This window comes from Dendrobates tinctorius, unplaced genomic scaffold, assembly GCF_039654945.1.
Source record: "Dendrobates tinctorius isolate UK_male_01 unplaced genomic scaffold, ASM3965494v1 ptg000036l, whole genome shotgun sequence".
Classification (NCBI taxonomy): domain Eukaryota; kingdom Metazoa; phylum Chordata; class Amphibia; order Anura; family Dendrobatidae; genus Dendrobates; species Dendrobates tinctorius.
The window spans coordinates 13224730-13244402 of record NW_027361704.1 but is presented as its reverse complement, the minus strand read 5'-3'; the positions used below and the strand labels follow the sequence as shown (position 1 = coordinate 13244402).

The 19673-nt window shown below is 39.9% G+C and overlaps 1 protein-coding gene across 1 annotated transcript in view; it reads left to right on the top strand.

Annotated features, from left to right (window-relative positions):
- The window catches only part of DOCK2 (dedicator of cytokinesis 2), a 1017649-nt gene that overhangs the window by 321316 nt on the left and 676660 nt on the right, over positions 1-19673 (top strand). The window contains exons 18-21 of the mRNA XM_073573729.1: positions 2903-3086; positions 13700-13797; positions 16650-16739; positions 18504-18604. Of these exons, the coding sequence (XP_073429830.1) occupies positions 2903-3086; positions 13700-13797; positions 16650-16739; positions 18504-18604 (473 nt within the window). The remainder of the gene's footprint in view (positions 1-2902; positions 3087-13699; positions 13798-16649; positions 16740-18503; positions 18605-19673) is intronic.

Below are 19673 nucleotides of genomic sequence, written 5' to 3'. Positions count from 1 at the left end.
TTTTGGCATCTGGGTTTGGTAATTGAGATTCTTGTTCTTGCTTCTTGGGTTGAATAACTGGTGCAATTTCATGGAATTTGAGCGATACAGAGTTTTCATCAATCACTACATCTCTACTCATTGTTACTGTGCTGGTCTCTGGGTGCAAGATTCTGTATCCCTTTTCAGTTTCGCTATAGCCCACCAGGACTTTTTGCTTTGCATGTGATTCTCACTTGGAACGTTTTTCTTTGGGAACATACATAGAGGTTTTGCTTTCAAATATTCTGAGGTGCTTCAGGTTACGCTTCTTGCAGTTTTATAGCTAATATGGAGTTTGTTTTGAAGATATCAGGTTAAGCCACAAATAAGAGTGCCAGGTAGTCATGATGGCTTTTCCATAAACTGCCTTTTACACATAGTGATATCGCTAGCGTTATCGCTAAAGCGTCATGGATATTGTGACGCAACAGCGACATCGCTAGCGATCTCGCTACATGTGACACTTACTTACCTCCGAACGGCCCCCCCGCTGGATATCGCTGATCGCACGAGAACGTCCTGGACCCTTTTCTTCTCGCTGGAGTCCAGCTGGCGCCGACGAGTGACGCATGGACGCTGGAGGAAGAAGTCATCATCGCTGCCATCTGACAGGTAAGTAACAACCGCCGGGCATCGCTGCGTCACTGGTGAGATCTTGCCTGTTTGGAAGCTCACTTGCGACCATTTAGTGATGCACCAGCGATCCTGACCGGGTCGTATCATTGTCGGGATCGCTGGTTCATTGCTAAATGCAATGGGACCTTAATACGTTGTAGGTAGATTCGCATCAAACATACTTCTTCCACTTTCACAGACAGTACGATTCTTTCTCTCTGCAATGCCATTTTGTTCTGGGTTGTATGGAATGGTAGTCCCTTTTCAAAATGGTTTGTACCATACCACTTGTATATTTGGTTCAATTATCTGCACTCAGGGCTTTTGGCATTCTTCCAAATTTGTTAAACACTACAGCAAGCTATTCTTCAAGTTTCTGTGGAACTTCATCCTTACTGTGAAGCAGGTAGGCAACAGTATATCTGGAGTAGACATCAATGAATGTGAGAAAATCTCTTCTTGCCTGGAGTTTGAACACTCATTCGACCGCATATATCTGTATGTATCAGATCCAGTGGCTGTGCAGATCTAGTGGTGCTTATTTTAGGAAAGGATTTTCAGGACATTTTCCCTTTAAAACAGCTAGTGCACTTCATCATTTGACTACACTGGTTGATTTCAATACCATTTGGACATTGAGCTAGCTTCTTTACTGCATCTGGGTCTTTGTGCCCAAGACGTCTGTGCCATACATGGATACAGTTCTTATGTAGATCTTGTCTAGCACTATACATGCTTTATTTGCATTTTAGTTGATAAATTTCATCTTCTGCAAGAGTGTGACCCTTCTTTGAAATTATGCAGCTGTTATCTTTAAAAGTAACTACATTCCCCTTTTGCATGAGCTTCTTTACTGACAGAAGATTGCTATCAAGGCTGGGAACATTGACAACATCCTTTTTTGGGACCTTTCTACTTTGTGCTTAGGAAACTGGACAGTGGAGGTAGCAATCTCTTACTCCTTCTGAAGTCATATAGTGACCATTAGCTAAGATGACCTTTTCTGACATGCTTTCATTAAGGTCAGTGAAGAAATCTTTATTTGTCATACGGCTGCTTGCACCATATATGCTTTGCAGATGGGCCTGTACTGGCATTAAATGCAGCTTCAACACATGCAGAATCTTCCCTTACAGCTGTTTTAACCCTTTGATGACTGTTTTGCTTTTTAAGCTGACTCATTCTTGCTTTCCAAATTCTGCAGTCTGCTTTAAGGTGACCGAGCTTTTTACAGACAACATTCACGTTTCATCTTATCATCTGGTCATGCATCTAGTGCAGTCATGAGTGTGTCATAACTTTCTGGAAGACCACTTAATAGAAGTGCAGCAACATGAAAATCTTTAATTTCTTCTCCAAGACCTCTGAGATGCTCCACAATCTCTAGGGTGTTTCTTATATAGTCCTGTATATTCTCTCCATCACTTAGCTTAGACTGATGCACTTTTCTCATGAGATAAAGCTTATTGCTGAGATTTGATCTTTCATGCACTTTCTGTAACTCATCCCACATCTCCTTTGCCGTTACACACTTGCATATATGCACAATCTGATTATCATCTACACTGAAGGAGATCGTGCTTTGTGCTTTCTGATCCTTCTCTAGCTAGTCATCTGGTAATGGATGAGACACTTGTTCCTGAGTATATTTCCACGTACCTTCTCTTTATGAGCAGCATTCTCACTTTGAATTTCCAAGATGGGTAGTTTTGTTTATTGAGGCTTGACACTGAGAACTTGACAGGATTGCTGCTAGTGGACATCTTCTCTGTTGCTCTGTGCTGCTTTTGCTTTGGGCTTCTGTTGCTGTGTTACTCTGGGGTTCTGTGTCACTCTGGGCCCAAAACTTGTTGCTAGTGGATTATTCAGGATACTCTCCAAGTGTGTAACAACAGAGCTTCTTTATTTAGGAACAAACCGGAACAATATATGATAAGCTTTTAATCAGAAATAAATCAGTTGTGTGTCTCTATCTGTGCAGCATCTACAGCAGGCTGCTTCTCTCATACATAGACACAGGAAATACAGTCACATGCTATGCCTGTGTGAGCCACTGGGAGATTTTTATTTGTTCTAACAAAACAGCATACAAATTTAGCAATTGAACACTCATAAACAGGAATGGAGATGTTGCACCAAACATATTCCAACACATACAATTTGAATAAAACGTCACAAAACATTTTTTTAGAAATTATTTGCAATAGCTGCCACAGCAATTAAAAAGCAAAATGTTGTTGAACTCTTCCTCATTTGTCTTTTTCAGGGTGATGGCAAAAAAATGGAAGACGCTAGCACTTATCTTTCCCTTCCTTCTACTCGTCAGCAAATGTTCACGAAAAGTTCAACTTTCAACAGAAACGGGAGCAGTTCTGGTGGATTGTCAGTTAGTTCACGTGATGCTTTCTCGATTTCAACACTTGTGTGTTCAACCAAATTAACACAAAATGGTAAGCTAAGTGATGTGTTCTTGGGAAACAATTATTCATATGTTCATTGGTTATTTTTAGTTAATTTCTTTATAGAATCTGAAGGAAAATCACACAACAGAACCCCATGTCATTTCTGAATTTGGCTGAGGTCAGGTGCATACTGAGTCTTTTCCTATAGTCTATGTCAGGAGTTTTTCCTGATGTATACTGCAATGTTGCCATAGGGAATCATTGATCTAAGTGTGTTCATTTGGCCTTCATCTGGCCAGTGGACACAATCATGCTTATTTTACTTCATAGGAAAATGCAGCAGACTCTACTTTCCTACACAAAAGAGGTACAGAAAAGAATCAAATAAAATGCAATATACTTTTTAATGTGTTCCTATGATGGATGGATGCTTCTTCATGCATACTGATTGTGCCCACTGTCAGGTGTATACCTATTGAGTGTATGCACCCAAATGTGCAAAGCACAAATGCGTATGTAGTCTGATTAATTCCTCATTGGAAACTGATAGCATCTTCTCTATAATCTTTTATATGTTTTGTAAGCAAAAGTTTCCAGTGTTCTTTCTAAATATATCCCTTGTGGTTTTCAAGAGCTATGGTCTAAAATTTTAAACATGGTTGTTTAGTGGAATACACAGTTTTACACGTAAGATAGATTTTAACAGAAACAAATTTTCACTTTCTTGGTGGTAATCATAAACAGTGAAAATTCCTTCTTGATAATGGAAGAGATCTTGAGAACTTTACAGGAAAATACTGTCTCCTGTACCAGTTTTGTTTCTCTGTAATGCTTTATAATGTTTGCTATTTATTCATGTTATTTAATATATTTGTTCATCCTTTCGATATTTCATATGTAAAGCATACTTAAAGTTAAGCCTGCTATTAAAAAGTAATCACATATAAACAAAAAAAGTTAAGTTGTCTTTGTGCAAAGAGTACAATTTATTTGGTAAAACTGAAAAACAAACACAGCTTATACCCTTTGTTGCAGCTGGCGTACTATCCCTTCCATGTGCCCCAGCACAATCAAACCATGGACAGGATAGCACGTCATGACGATCAGCTGTGCTCATGGGTGGTTTCTCACAGCTGACTCCCAGCACTGAGTGCCAGGGGCGGTCATAGACTGTTTCCGGCACTTTAATCCCTGGAAAACTGCGTTCAAACAAGATCGCAGCGTTCTGATGCCGGCAGAGGGGCTGACAGCCCCTCTGCCTTTGGATCAGAGACCCCGCGGCGTGACGCAGGGTCCCGATTGCTGCTATGGTAACAAGATGTCGTCATGTGACGACATCCGGGTTACCAGAGCTGAGAGAGTTACTGTCATGTGCAGTGCATGTCAGGAAGTCTCTCAGGTCAGTGTGCAGAAAGGGCAGCGCTGATAGCTGATACAGTGCCTTGCGAAAGTATTCAGCCCCCTAGAACTTTTCAACCTTTTCCCACATTTCATGCTTCAAACATAAAGATACCAAATGTAAATTTTTGGTGAAGAATTAACAACAAGTGGGACACAGCTGTGAAGTCGAACGAAATTTATTGGTTATTTTAAATTTTTGTGGAAATTCAAAAACTGAAAAGTGGGGCGTGCAATATTATTTGGCCCCTTTAACTTAATACTTTGTTGCGCCACCTTTTGCTGCTAAAATTTGTAGAAAAAAGCTACTGACCAAAAAGCAGGGATCACCACACCAAAATGTAAATTTTATTGATTACAGAAAGACAACACCATATAAAAACATTTAAAAGTCATAAAATGACACATGCAAAGCACAAAGGCTCATAGTAGAGCCAACAAAATACACCCCGTATTATGATGACAGGTAGATTGGCTCAGGCAAAAATTATCAAATACAAAAAAACATGCTTGTGAACATATTACATCACAAAAAATCTATCAATTCATTGTAATGAATAATCACAAAACCCATGAAAATAAACGGGCTACAATAATAGATGTGTCTCAGGGTGGGCCAGTATGTAAACGGTGTAAACAATAGAACACACGATGTGAAACAACCATTAAATGCCCACAGACAACATGAAAGGAAAAATGAGCGTGTTCACAATATTAGACACAAAATGTCCCTTCAATATAAAAGAGCCACACAAATAATCAAGGACACAGCGCAATAGGATAATGCAAGAGAATACAACAAGCTGTAGAATACCTCACACCCAAGATAGAGCCAATAAGGCCTCTTTCACACTTCAGTTTTTTACAATCAGTCACAAACCACCAGGTTTTGAAAAAAACGGATCCGCAATTTTCTTTTGAGGATCCGTTTATTTCCCCATTGACTTCCATTATTGGGGGATTGTGACGGATTGCCGTCCGTTGCATCCATTTTTTTTGCGGATCCGCCAAAAGTTGCTGTCCATTACCATCCTCTGGCGGATCCTCCAGACACTCATTTAACCCGGAATTCTTTCTGGGTGCCGGACCAAAAAAAAAAATCTCTCTCTCTCTCTCTCTCTCTCTCTCTCTCTCTCTCTCTCTCTCTCTCTCTCTCTCTCTCTCTCTCTCTCTCATGGGACAGATGGGTCAAATGTGTGGGAAAGCATATAGGATGCAGCCGCGGCGACCTACCTAATTAGCCGCAGTAAAGATGGAGACCGGGAGGCGCGATCACGCTGGAGAGAAAGGGGTGGTCTAGGACTCGTAGTCATTTCCTGGTAGGAACTGCGTGATGTAACAAGCTTCAATGCCCAGGCGCGAGAAGGAGAGCTGCCACAGTAACAGGAGAAAAGCATTGAAGTGTTGTATGACATGTTACATGCCCAGTACGCAAGCGTGAGGCGGGCGGTTACCGCGGTAACAAGGGGAAAATCATTTTAATGCAAATTATCACTGCGCACGTGTAAAACAGGTAGTTAACCCCATACTAGATAGACACGCTATGGTGATATATCAACGCTTCTAACACTTAATGCGCAAGTGCAATACAAGCAAATGTTTTAATGACAAAGGCAGATACTGAACAAACTATATAGTGTAACAGGCTTCAATATGCAGGCGCAGTAAATAAATCTGCCATAGTAACCCAAAAAGAGAACATTAGAGTGCTATATACCATGATTGATATCCAATGCATAAACACTGAATGAACGATTGCCATAATAACAGCAGGGAGTCAATGTAGTGCCGAAACTGGCGATTATCATCAAGAAGTAAAAATACCACAATAACGGTCGGCGTCTCTTATCTAATGCGCAGGCGCAAACACACAAGGGCTCTAGTAACACGAGCAGAAGATAATAAAGACGTCGGATGGCATTAACATCATGAATAGGAGTAAGCCAAAAAAATAAATAAATAAAAAAATGGCAAGTAAATCACAGCGTACATGAGTGCAAATTACACAGCGTATTTGTTATAAACCACTTTACAATGTAGTTACCCAAAGGTGGAGCAAGCGCTGATATAGATGCACACGTATATAAGTATGTAAAGGAAAAAATAGGTATATAAAAAGCCAAACAAAACCCTAATTATACCATTGCGAAAAATAATTTTAACAAAATGACACATGTGCAAGCGTGGAATGGAATTGCTAATGCGCAGGGCAAACGATTGGCACCATAATGGATAAAGGCACTGATGTATTGCCCAGCTTATCTTATCTCTGATGTGCCAGCGCAGAGCACACAAAGGCTCTAGTGAAGAGGGCAGATGCTAATAGAAGACTCAAAAAGCACAGATATCATGGAAAAGTGTAAGACAAATCTTAAAGATTACATATAGATCACAGCATAAATGAATGCAAATTAAACAACATATTTATTATGAGAAACTTCACAATGAGATTACCCAAAGATAGAGCAGGCGCTGATACAAATACACTAATGTGTAGGTAGACAGAAAAAAGTTTAGGTATATAAAAGGCCAATCAGAGCCAAAGTGGTATCATTGTGGTACAAAAATCCATATACAAAGAGGGGTCCAGCCTAATGAACAAGGACCGAGACCCCCAATGGTGATCATGTTCCTAAAATTTGGTCAAACACCAGTTTCTGTTGCACAATGGGCCAGAAACTAGAAAAGCAAGACTCCACAAGCTCCTCCCCATTTTTCAAAAAATGGATTATAAACTGGAAATTGTAGGCAAAGTATTTAAATCTGCTGACGGTAAAACCGTATAGCAGAAAGAACTGCGATTACAGCTACAAGTCACTTGGGGTATGTCTCTATCAGTTTTGTACATCGAGAGACTGAAATTCTTGCCCATTCTTCCTTGGCAAACAGCTCGATCACAGTGAGGTTTGATGGAGATCGTTTGTGAACAGCAGTTTTCTTCTCTTTCCACAGATTCTCGATTGGATTCAGGTCTGGACTTTGACTTGGCCATTCTAACACCTGGATACGTTTATTTGTGAACCATTCCATTGTAGATTTTGCTTTATGATTGGCATCATTGTCTTGTTGGAAGACAAATCTCCGTCCCGGTCTCTGGTCTTTTGCAGACTCCAACAGGTTTCTTCAAGAATGGTCCTTTATTTGTCTCCATCCATCTTCCCATCAAATTTAACCATCTTCCCTGTCCCTGATGAAGAAAAGCAGGCCCAAACCATGATGCTGCCACCACCATGTTTGACAGTGGGGATGGTGTGCTCAGGGTTATGAGCTGTGCTGCCTTTATGCCAAACATATCGTTTGACATTGTTACCAAAAAGTTTGATTTTGGTTTCATCTGACCAGAGCACCTTCCTACACATGTTTGGTGTGTCTCCCAGGTGGCTTGTTGCAAACTTTAAACAACACTTTTTATGGATATCTCTGAGAAATGGTTTTCTTCTTGCCACTCTTCCATAATGGCCAGATTTGTGCAGTGTACGACAGACTGTCCCACCTAAGCTATAGATCTCTGCACTTCATCAAGAGTGATCATGGGCCTCTTGGCTGCATCTCTGATTAGTCTTCTCCTTGCTTGAGATGAAAGTTTAGAGGGACGGCCGGGTCTTGGTAGATTTGCAGTGGTATGATACTCCTTCCATTTCAATATGATCACTTGCACAGTGCTCCTTGGGATGTTTAAAGCTGGATTTGGATACAAAATGATTTCCAAAACTTTAAACTTCTCCACAACAGTATCACGGACCTGCCTGTTGTGTTCCTTGGTCTTCATTATGCTCTCTGTGCTTCAAACAGAACCCTGAGACTATCACAGAGCAGGTGCATTTATACAGAGACTTGATTACACACAGGTGGATTATATTTATCATCATTAGTCATTTAGCGCAACATTGGATCATTCAGAGATCGACAATGAACTTCTGGAGTGAGTTTGCTGCACTGAAAGTAAAGGGGGCGAATTATGTTGCACGCCCCACTTTTCAGCTTTTGAATTTCCACAAAAATTTAAAATAACCAATAAATTTTTTTCAACTTCACAATTGTGTCCCACTTGTTGTTGATTCTTCACCAAAAATTTACATTTGATATCTTTGTTTGAAGAATATGTGGGAAAAGGTTGAAATGTTCCAGGGGGCCGAATACTTTTGCAAGGCACTGAATGGCATGCAGATGCTGTTTCATCTGCATGCTATAGAAACAATTAGCCTGCACAAAATAAGTGTCCCTTAGTGGAACTAAGTGTAAAAGTAAGAATAAAGTTAAAAAAAATGTAAATAATTGTAAGCCTTTGCGAGCTATGACGTCCGTTCTCGCGGGATCGCGAAGTCTCGCGGTCATTTGCGCGACATCATCACGAATGACCGCGAGACGTAGCGATCCCACGAGAACGGACGTCATCGCGGTAATTGTTGCAAAGGATTACTGGGACCGGAAACGTGAAGAGAGGCGGGAAGGCTGCGTGGGACGTCGGAAGGTGAGAATAAAAATATTTTTTTTATTATTATTTTTTACATTCTATATTTTACTATTGATGCAGCATAGGCGGCATCAATAGTAAAAAGTTGGTCACACTCGTCAAACACTATGTTTGACGAGTGTGACCAACCTGTCAATCAGTTCTCCAAGCGATGCTACAGATCGCCTGGAAAATGCTAGCAATTCTGCAAGCTAATTACGCTTGCAAAATACTAGTTTTTCCGCGGGAAAATCACGGGAAGTTAACCCCTTCACCCCCAAGGGTGGTTTGCACGTTCATGACCGGGCAAATTTTTACAATTCTGACCACTGTACCTTTATGAGGTCATAACTCTGGAACGCTTCCATGGATCCCGGTGATTCTGACCTTGTTTTCTCGTGACATATTGTACTTCATGTTAGTGGTAAAATTTCATTCAAATACCTAGCGTTTATTTGTCAAAAAAGCGGAAATTTGGCAAAAATTTTGAAAATTTCGCAATTTTCCAACTTTGAATTTTTATGCCCTTAAATCACAGAGATACGAGACACAAAAAACTTGATAACTAACATTTCCCACATGTTTACTTTACATCAGCACAATTTTGGAACCAAAATTTTTTTTTGTTAGGAAGTTATAAGGGTTAAAAGTTGACCAGCGATTTCTCATTTTTACAGCACCATTTTATTTTTAGGACCACATCACATTTGAAGCCACTTTGAGGGGTCTATATGATAGAAAATACCCAAAAGTGACATCATTCTAAAAACTGCACCCCTTAAGGTGCTCAAAACCACATTCAAGAAGTTTATTAACCCTTTAGGTACATCACAGGAATTTTTTTGAATATTTAAAAAAAAAATGAACATCTAACTTTTTTTCACAAAAAAAATACTTCAGGTATAATTTTTTTTATTTTACCAAGGGTAACAGGAGAAACTGTGCAATTTGTCTTGAGTACGCTGATACCTGATTTGTGGGGGGGAATGACTGTTTCAGCGCATGGCAGAGCTCAGAATGGAAGGAGCGCCGTTTGACTTTTTCAATGCAAAATTGGCTGGGATTCAGATCAGACGCCATGTCACGTTTGGAGAGTCCCTGATGTACCTAAACGGTGGAAACCCCCTACAAGTGACCCCATTTTGGAAACTAGACCCCCCAAGGAACTTATCTAGATATGTGGTGAGAACTTTGAACCCACAAGGGCTTTACAGAAGTTTATAACTTACAGCGGTACAATTAAAAAATCATATTTTTTCCACAAAAATGATCTTTTCACCCCAAGTTTTATTTTCCCAAGGGTAACAGGACCCTAAAAGTTGTTGTGCAATTTGTCCTGAGTACGCTGATACCCCACATGTGGGGGTAAACCACTATTTGGGCGCATGGCAGAGCTTGGAAGGGAAGCAGCGCCATTTGACGTTTTTGGCTGGAAATGAGATCAGACACCATGTCGCGATTGGAAAACCCCTGATGTACCAAAACAGTGGAAACCCCCCACAAATGACACCATTTTTGAAAATAGACCCCCTAAGGAACTTATCTAGATGTGTGGTGAGAAGTTTGAACCCCCCAGTGCTTCACAGAAGTTTATAACGCCCGGGCGTGAAAATAAAAAATTCGTATTTTTTCCACAAAAATGATATTTTTGCCCCCAATTTTTTATTTTCCTAAGGGTAACAGGAGAAATTGGACCCCAAAAATTGTTTTGCAATTTGTCCTGAGTAGGCTGATACCCTACATGTGGGGGTAAAACACTGTTTGGGTGCATGGCAGAGCTTGGAAGGGAAGGAGCACCATTTGACTTTTTCAACTCAGAATTGGCTGGAATTGAGATCAGACGCAATGTTGCATTTGGAGATCCCCTGATGTGCCCAAACAGTGGAAACCCCCAATTCTAACTCCAACCCGAACCCCAACACTCCCCTAACCCCTAGCCCTAACCCTAATGGAAAAATGGAAATAAATACATTTTTTTTATTTTATTTTTCCCTAACTAAGGGGGTGATAACGGGGGGTTTGATTTACTATTTATGGCGGTTTTTATGTTTGGCAGCTGTCGCACGCTAAAAGACGCTTTTTATTGTAAAAATAGTTTTTGCATCACCACATATTGAGAGCTATAATTTTTCCGTATTTTGACCCACCGAGTCATGTGAGGTCTTATTTTTTGCGGGACGAGTTGTCGTTTTTATTGGTACCATTTTCGGGCACGTGACATTTTTTGATCACTTTTTATTCCGATTTTTGGGACGCAGAATGAACAAAAACCAGCGTTTCATGAATTTCTTGGGGGAGTGCGTTTACACCGTTCCGCGTGCGGTAAAATTGATAAAGCGGTTTTATTCTTCGGGTCAGTACGGTTACAGCGATACCTCATTTAGGTCGTTTTTTTATGTTTTGTCGGTTTTATGCAATGAAAACTATTTTATATTAAAAATAATTATTTTTGCATCGCTTTATTCTGCGAGCTATAACTTTTTTTATTTTTTTGCTGATGATGCTGTGTGGCGGCTCGTTTTTTGCGGAACAAGATGACGTTTTCAGCGGTACCATGGATATTTATATGCGTCTTTTTGATCGCGCGTTATTACACTTTTTGTTTGGCGGTATGATAATAAATCATTATTTTTTGCTTCGTTTTTTATTTTTATTTTTTAAGGGGTTCGCTAAAGGGGTTAACTAATGGGACAGTTTTATAGGGCGGGTCGTTACGGACGCGGCGATACCTAATATGTGTACTTTTATTGTGTTTTTTGGTTTTTTTTTATTTCTAAAAAATGGATTTATTTGGGGGAATATTTTTTTTTTTTTTTCTAATTTATTTGGCGATTTTTTTTTTTTTTTTTTTTTTTTTTTTTTTTAATTATTTTAACACTTTTTTTTTTTTTTTTTAACTTTATTAAATAGTCCCAGGTGGGACATCACTGTCCTGTGACAGATCGCTGATCTGTCACATCACAGATCACTGTGACAGATCAGTAATCTGTCACAGGCATTGAAGAAGACTTCCTCTTGCCTGCGCTTTGCAGGCACTGAGGAAGCCAGCTTCCTGCAGGCCCCCGTCACCATCTTGGATTCGGGGACCTGCAGGAAAGGAGCCCCCCGCTGCAGCGCTGCACATTGCGCTGCTGTGGGGGGCTCAGGGAAGCACAGAGGGAGCCCCCTCCCTGCCGATGCTTCCCTTTAACCCCCGGTACACCGCGATCGTGTTTGATCGCGGTGTGCAAGGGGTTAACGTGTCGGGGCAGTCCGTGACCGCCCCTGACACATTGTGCCGGGTATCAGCTGTGATAATCAGCTGATACCCGGCCGCGATCAGAGGCGCTCACCACGTGGGCGCCGCTGATCGCGGTAGACATACTATCCCGTCCATGGGCATAGGGGCCCGGGTCCCATGGACGGGATAGTACGTCGGATGTCAGAAAGGGGTTAAAATGCGATTTCCCACGGAATGGAATTCTGGAATTCTCGCGGTAATTTTCGCAAGAGTTCCGCTACGTGTGAACCCAGCCTAAAGGGCATGAATATTCAAAGTTGAAAAATTGCAAAATTTTAGCCAAATTTCCATTTTTTTCACAAATAAATGCAAGTAATATAAAAAAAAAATGTTACCACTATCATGAAGTACAATATGTAACGAGAAAACAGTGTCAGAAGCACCAGGACCCATGGAAGTGTTCCAGAGTTATTATGTCATAAAGGGACAGTGGTCAGAATTGTAAAAATTGACCTGGTCATTAACAGGCAAACCACCCTCGGGGGTAAAGCGGTTAATAGAAGTACTGCCTTCCCATCATAGGACGCAAGAGTACGTCCTATGTCAGGTGCATATACATGAAGCTGGCTTCTGAGATGAGCCAAATTCATACACCGTAAGAGCAAGCTGTGCTAAACGTCAAGAATCTACCTCTAACCTCAACAAACGGCGCTGTTTTCTAACTTAAATGCCACCGTGAGAGATGGACAGTGGCATTAAAGTGACACAATCCAGGAGGTGCATTTATAAAGGCTCTCAACATCTTTCTCCCGTGTTCTACTACATAGCACTGCATACTGCATTTCACAGTATAAAAGATGGTAGATCACTAAAAAATTGAGTTGATGAACCTTTCTTTTCCTTATAGCCTTCTGTTGGCAGCCTGAAAAACACGTTCATGCACAGCTGCATTTTTAGGTGTTTCGGAACTAAAATACACTGCTTCAAAAGTACAGCTAAAATGTATAAAACACAGGAGAAATAAATACATAAAAATTTGCACCAAAGACACAAGAAATAGTAATTATTGCTACGGTATATTTAGCGCACAAAACATGCAGAAAAAGTGCAGCATTTGCTCTATGTGTGAACACTGCCACATAGCAACATAGACTGAATAGTCGTTAGTACTAGAAAGCAGTGATCCACACCAGCAGACTACATTTCTGTGCCAAATGAAACAAATGAACACATTTAGAGAAAAAAAAATGGTGCTCATTTGAACTCTGTTTGTCTCACTGTATTCTATGTTCCCATTGACATTTTGTCTGAATCCTGTTTTTGGGTGGAACCGGATGGAGCCCTCCAGACACCTGCAACGTGTAAGAAGGGCCCAAAGCTTGCTATATACTGGTAGCATTTGGATATTGTAGTCGATGAAAAAATCTTACTTCAATAATCAAGATATTATTTTATTAAATGTTTTTCATTTATGGAAATGTTCCATTTTCACACTTGTGTTAACATCAATATAATTGTGAAAGTAATCCATTTATATCCACTTATTAATAATTTGTATGTAAGCTTAAACAAACATTCCTAATATTATAGTTGGTCTGCTTGGACTTCTGAAGTGGCGCATGAAGCCTGAACTGCTGCAAGAAAATTTGGAAAAACTGAAGATTGTGGATGGAGAGGAAGTTGTAAAAGTATGTGCTTTTTCATATTGTCTGTAAACAAAATACTTAATATTTTAAGCCACTGCTACTCCATAAAGTAAATCTATGTAACCCTTTTATCCAAAATTCTTCAATTTAAACTTTGTGAAAACCAAAGTTTGTGTCAGTCTCAAATGTTTTGGGCACAACTGTATACTACACTATTGTGTAATGAGAGCACTGTTTGTTGCACCCTGGCAGCTCCAAAGAGGGTTACCATGAACAGACTTGGAAAAAGTGACTCAGTTTTCCAGATCCCAGGTTTTAATCCCTTTTGGGAGAACTTGCACAATTAGTGGCTGACTAAATACTTTTTTCAGCGCTGTATTTTATGGAGGACCATAAGGAGTGCATTTTATTTTGTGGAGGACCATGGGGAGAGTATTATATTCTATGGAGGAGCATGGTAGTGCAGTATATTCTATGGAGGACTATGGAAAGTGCCGTACACTATATGGAGGACTATAGATAGTGCACTATACTATATGGAGGATCATGGGGAGTGCTTATTGTACTATATGGCGGACTATGGGGGGTGCATTATACTATATGGAGGACTATGGGGAGTGCATTGTACTATATGGAGGACTATGGGGAGTGCATTATACTATGTGGGGGACTATGGGGAGTGCATTATACTATATGAGGAACTATGGGGAAGGCATTATAACATATGAAATACTATGGGGAGTGCTATAATATATGGAGAACTATGGGGAGTGCATTTATACTGCATGGAGGACTATGGGGAGTGCATTATACTACATGAGGGCATGTGGGGAGTACTCTATAATATATGAAGGCCTATGGAGAGTGCATTATACTGTATAGAGGGCCATGGAGTGAGTGCATTATACTGTATGGAGTCCTATGGGGAGTGCGCTATACGATATAGAGAGATACAAAGAGAGCATTATACTGTATGGAGGCTTATGGAGAGGGCATTATACTATATGGAGGACTATGGGGAATGCATTATACTATATGGAGGATTATGGGGAGTGCAGTATACCATATAGTGGCTTATGGGGAGTGCATTATACTGTAAGGCCTATGCGGAGTGCATTATACTACATAGAGGCCTATGCAGAGTGCATAATACTATGTGGAGGACTATGGGGAGTGCATTACACTATATGGAGGACTATGGAGAGTGCATTATACTATATGGAGGATTATGGGGAGAGCAGAATACTATATGGAGGATTATGGGGGCGCATTATACTATATGGAGGACTATATGGAGCCCATTATACTATATGGAAGGCTATGTGGGACCGTTTTAATATTTGGAGAGCTATTTGGGGCCATTATAAAATTTGGAGTGCTATGTGGGGGCCATTATACTGTATGCAAGCAATTACACAGTGTGAAGATTTGTGTGGGGTCCACATTACTCTGTGTAGAGCTGTGTGGGAGCCATTATATTGTATGAAGGGCTAGTGGGAGTCACTATACAGTGTGTGTAGGTGTGAGAATATTACACTGTATGTAGGCCCATTATACTGCATGAAGGGCTGTGTGGGGGTCACAGTTAGGGGATCATACTGTGTTGCAGTGACAATACCTTGCCTTGAGAGTGGAGGTGGGGTACAGTAGGGTCATTATACTATGCATGTGGAGGCTAATGACAAAGAATATACCATGAGGGTATCATACTGTGTTTGGGGGCACTTTTGTTGGCATAATATGTTATGGAAGTAATGAAGAGGAATCTAGGACTTCAGCAGGAATAAAATTAATTGTAAAGACTGCAAAGATGTGAAATATGCACTTCTGTGATAACCGACAAATTATTCTTTTTTTGGTGGGTGTCAGAGCCCAATTAGAATTTCTACTATGGGGCTTCATGATTTCTATGTATGCCCCTGGGTGTGATATTTTGTTTTATTGCTACTGGTGCTCAGGGTGATGGAGACACATGATCTCTACTGTATATGCACAGGATATTACTAACTCCATAGCTCTTACAACAGTTATCCATGCTAACTGCATGTTCGAGTACTGTGACCAGTCATTGTGATACTGGAATTTATTGAAAAGACACATCCCTCCTGATTATCTCTTTAGTCTATTGCCATAGAAAGCCCACTGCCCAAGTGTTGCTGCAGTAGCTTCGACATACAAAATTGCAGTTAGAGCAAAAATGCTGAAAACCTATCAGGAACTGTTCACAATTATTTCTGCCAATGCACTGAACTTGGGGTCAGTCTAGTAACACAATTTTATAAATAACAATATAAACTATAAAGTGAATTACAATAGAAGTGACCCTCACTTAGGGCGAATATACATGAGAAATGTATAGTCAGCTTTCAGTCCTATTAGGTGCCCTCTGTTCCCTTTCTGCTGCCCCCTTTGCTCAGGTTTCCATTGCTTCCTAGTTGGTCTCCTCAGTGGCATTGGAAGTGCCGTGGTCAGTCCGAACACCTCCCCTACATTTCCTATCCCACAACATAGAAAAGGCACAGTTCAGACTTTTCACTACATTAATTTTATAATCCCTTTTCCATCCCATGGTAGAGATTTGCTTTAAAATATCTATTTAGATATACGAGGACATGGAAAACTGAGCCAATTAATGCTAAAATTACTTATCTTCTCATCTAGAGATTTTAATTTGTAACTGATAAAAATACAGTAAAAATCTTAATGTATTGTGCTCTCTTAAACTATTAATTACTAATATAGGTATACCTTTTGTTCTCAGCAGAAATTGCCACATTAATGGTGACGAGTGACAAGAATTTAAATAGCACATAGTGAAATTAGTTAAAAAAAAAAGCCAAGTCTTAGACTATTTCCTTAGCAGTTTCCTAATATCTTGACTTTTCTACTTTTAGTTTCTTCAGGATATTCTTGATGCCCTATTTAATATCATGATGGAGCATTCCCATTCAAACAAGTATGACATACTAGTCTTCGATGCCTTGGTAAGAATGTCTCTCCCAAACCTCTCATTTATTCATTCTGTATATAGCATTTCATGAATTAATAGAGCTGTTCTTTTAGTAGCTGTCTATTTAAGGACCCGTATAATGCGTATTTAAAGAGGTTTATTCAGAATATTCATAAAATATGCAATAAAAATTACCTAAAACAAGGATTTCTCAAAAGAGACCTTCCACTCCTACATACATCATTGTATTTATAGAACCATGACAGATAAATAACCATAGTAATCCATTTATAGTACATTGTCAGTGCAAAAGATCATCTCCCCCATGTAATTACAGTCTTCCATACTATATCCCACCCTAGTAAACCAGTTTCTTTCCTGAATGTTTTAGGAATTTCTACCAGGTCCCTTCTTTTTTTCTCGGATAGCAGGTATCACCGTTTTAGTAGATTTACCTGTATCTCTTGAAGTGATATGTATTATATTGGGACACAAATTGATAATTAATGCTGATGTCATGTCGACAGCGTGGAAGTCGATCTCTAGGTTCAGTGGTTGTGAGCTGGGAATTCCATCTACATGGGCAGAGTTATTGACCTTAGTTTCTGGCTGACACTGTATCGATGTATTGTCAGCGCTGGGCAGGTTTCCAATTATTATTTTTTTTTTTAATTTAATAACAAATTGCACTTGGGGATGGTGAATACCTGAAAGGAGACAACACCTTTGCCTACAGAGTAATTTATATTAGCTTTTATGACACATAAAGGAAGACATGAAAACTTTACTGTTCATCTTTCAATAAGAAAAATTGTGCAAAACTTTCATCATAAAGCAGCGCATAGCTGTTTCTTAAAAAGCTACTTTATCTAGAGATGAGTCATCAGACCTGCCACAATTACCATGTGGGGAAAGATGGGGGTAACAAAGAAAAACGTTCGACTTTCCTTTCTGTGCCTATTTTTCAGCTGTATCCAGTGCAGTTCCACACTCCTCTGTGATGGTCCTCTGACATTGGGTCACTCTGAGAAGATCATTTGGGTGGACGATGCATGTCATGATATAGTAGCAAATCTATATATACTGGAAAGCAGAAACATGTAAATCCAGTAATTGAACAGTTCTTTGGCAATAATAAAAGACAGCTGCCATTCTCTAGTAGTGTAGGTCTAAAAAAGGGGAAGGGCACTTGTATACCTAATTTTAAAAAATAGACTGGATGAAGAACCCTTTGTTGTTATTTGTGTAGCTATTTATTTACAGCAGTATGGCTACACATTATATTTTAATTCTAGGTCTGGGGTGATTCGACTGCACAGGGACCAGGAGGGGGACGGGTACCTACCAGCTTGTAAGCTCATTGTCTTGGAAGAGCCCTTCAGTGCCCTTCAGATTGGAATCTGAAGGGCACTTGTTTCCTTATGGTGAAAGCATGCAGCAGAGTACAATACAGCGCTCACTCATGTTTATAGACAGAGCTCCCTGCTGTTTTAGCCCATAATGTTGGGAGCTCAGTAGTCGGTATCTGAAGGGAGGGAGAAAATGCCGGCATGCTGCAGTCCGCAGGGCTGAGGGCAGAATTTTAGTTAGGCTCAGTATGGTCGCTAGTACCCCTAGCTGCTGTTTTCCCATTTTCTTACAGGATGGACTAGCTCCCTGCACTTCTCGTAAGTTTACTTTCTTCATGATCTCTATGATGTGTGTATTTTATTTATTTTTATTCTTTTTTATTAATCCTATACAATTCACTCACCATTTGATTCTTCTATTTGCTAATTATGTTTTCTTCTATTATCAGATTTACATTATTGGACTCATTGCTGATCGAAAATTCCAACACTTCAACACAGTTTTAGAAGCCTATATAAAGCAACATTTTAGTGCCACGTTGGCTTATAAGTAAGTTTTGTCATTCCACAAGCAAAGTAGAAAAACAGTAGCGGCACTAACTAAAATCTTTTGCTTCTATTATCCAAAGACTCAAGTCTACAGCAGTGAGAGGAGTGCTGTCCTATGGCCTACAGCCATTTCAAATAAAACATACTACTTTAAACTATGTCATCACATTATCATTGAAAAAACCGGTCACTACTCACTAACTATAAAAAATGCTACTTCTTCCCTGTATTACTACACATGGACTATACAGTACAGGAATCTCTATATATAAAAATCAATGTGTGTGTGTGTATCAGCAACCAATCACGAAGCATCTTTCATTTCACCAGAGTTGTTCAAAAGAAGCTAAGCTGTATTGGATGCTATGACCAACAGTTTTCCTTGCAACCAATCACTAAGCATCTCTCATTTCACTAGAGCTGGTTAAAAGTAGCTGAGCTGTGATTGGTTGCTATGCGCAAGTTTTCCCACTTGACAACACCTCAGCAGACACTGACATGTTCCTGGGAATGCTAGATTTCTCCCACCATAAGCTCCCAGCCATTGTCTGCCCCCCAGAAAGGAGCAGTGAGTACATGACAGAAATGAATCCCCCCTCCCGTGTGGTATCATTAAGTGACACACATGACTGTAGGAAAGTGCACATATTAAATGTCATGTGGATTTAATATTTTCTCACACACTTTTATGCATTATTGATGTGTTACTGTGCTCTGATGCTGTGAGTGTTTTTAAAGTGCTACTTTCCCCATAATTCACCTGAATATACCCATATAACACGTAATGCTTTTCCCTTGACAACCCATTAAATATGATACTATACTGCGTACAGATGCTGTACATCCATGAGCAACTCAGCCGGACAAATTACAAGTTGACCTGGGATCTTAGTGAACCATGTTTCTGTGCAATTTCACTATTCTACTTTTACTGGCTTTGACGGGATGATGTGGGATATTAGGGATAGTAGTCCGGTAGCTCTGGTTGAGGGGATAATGTGGGATATTATAGTAAATGTGGCTATGCAGAGTGGGCAGAGCTCTACACTCAGCGTTATATATATAACGAT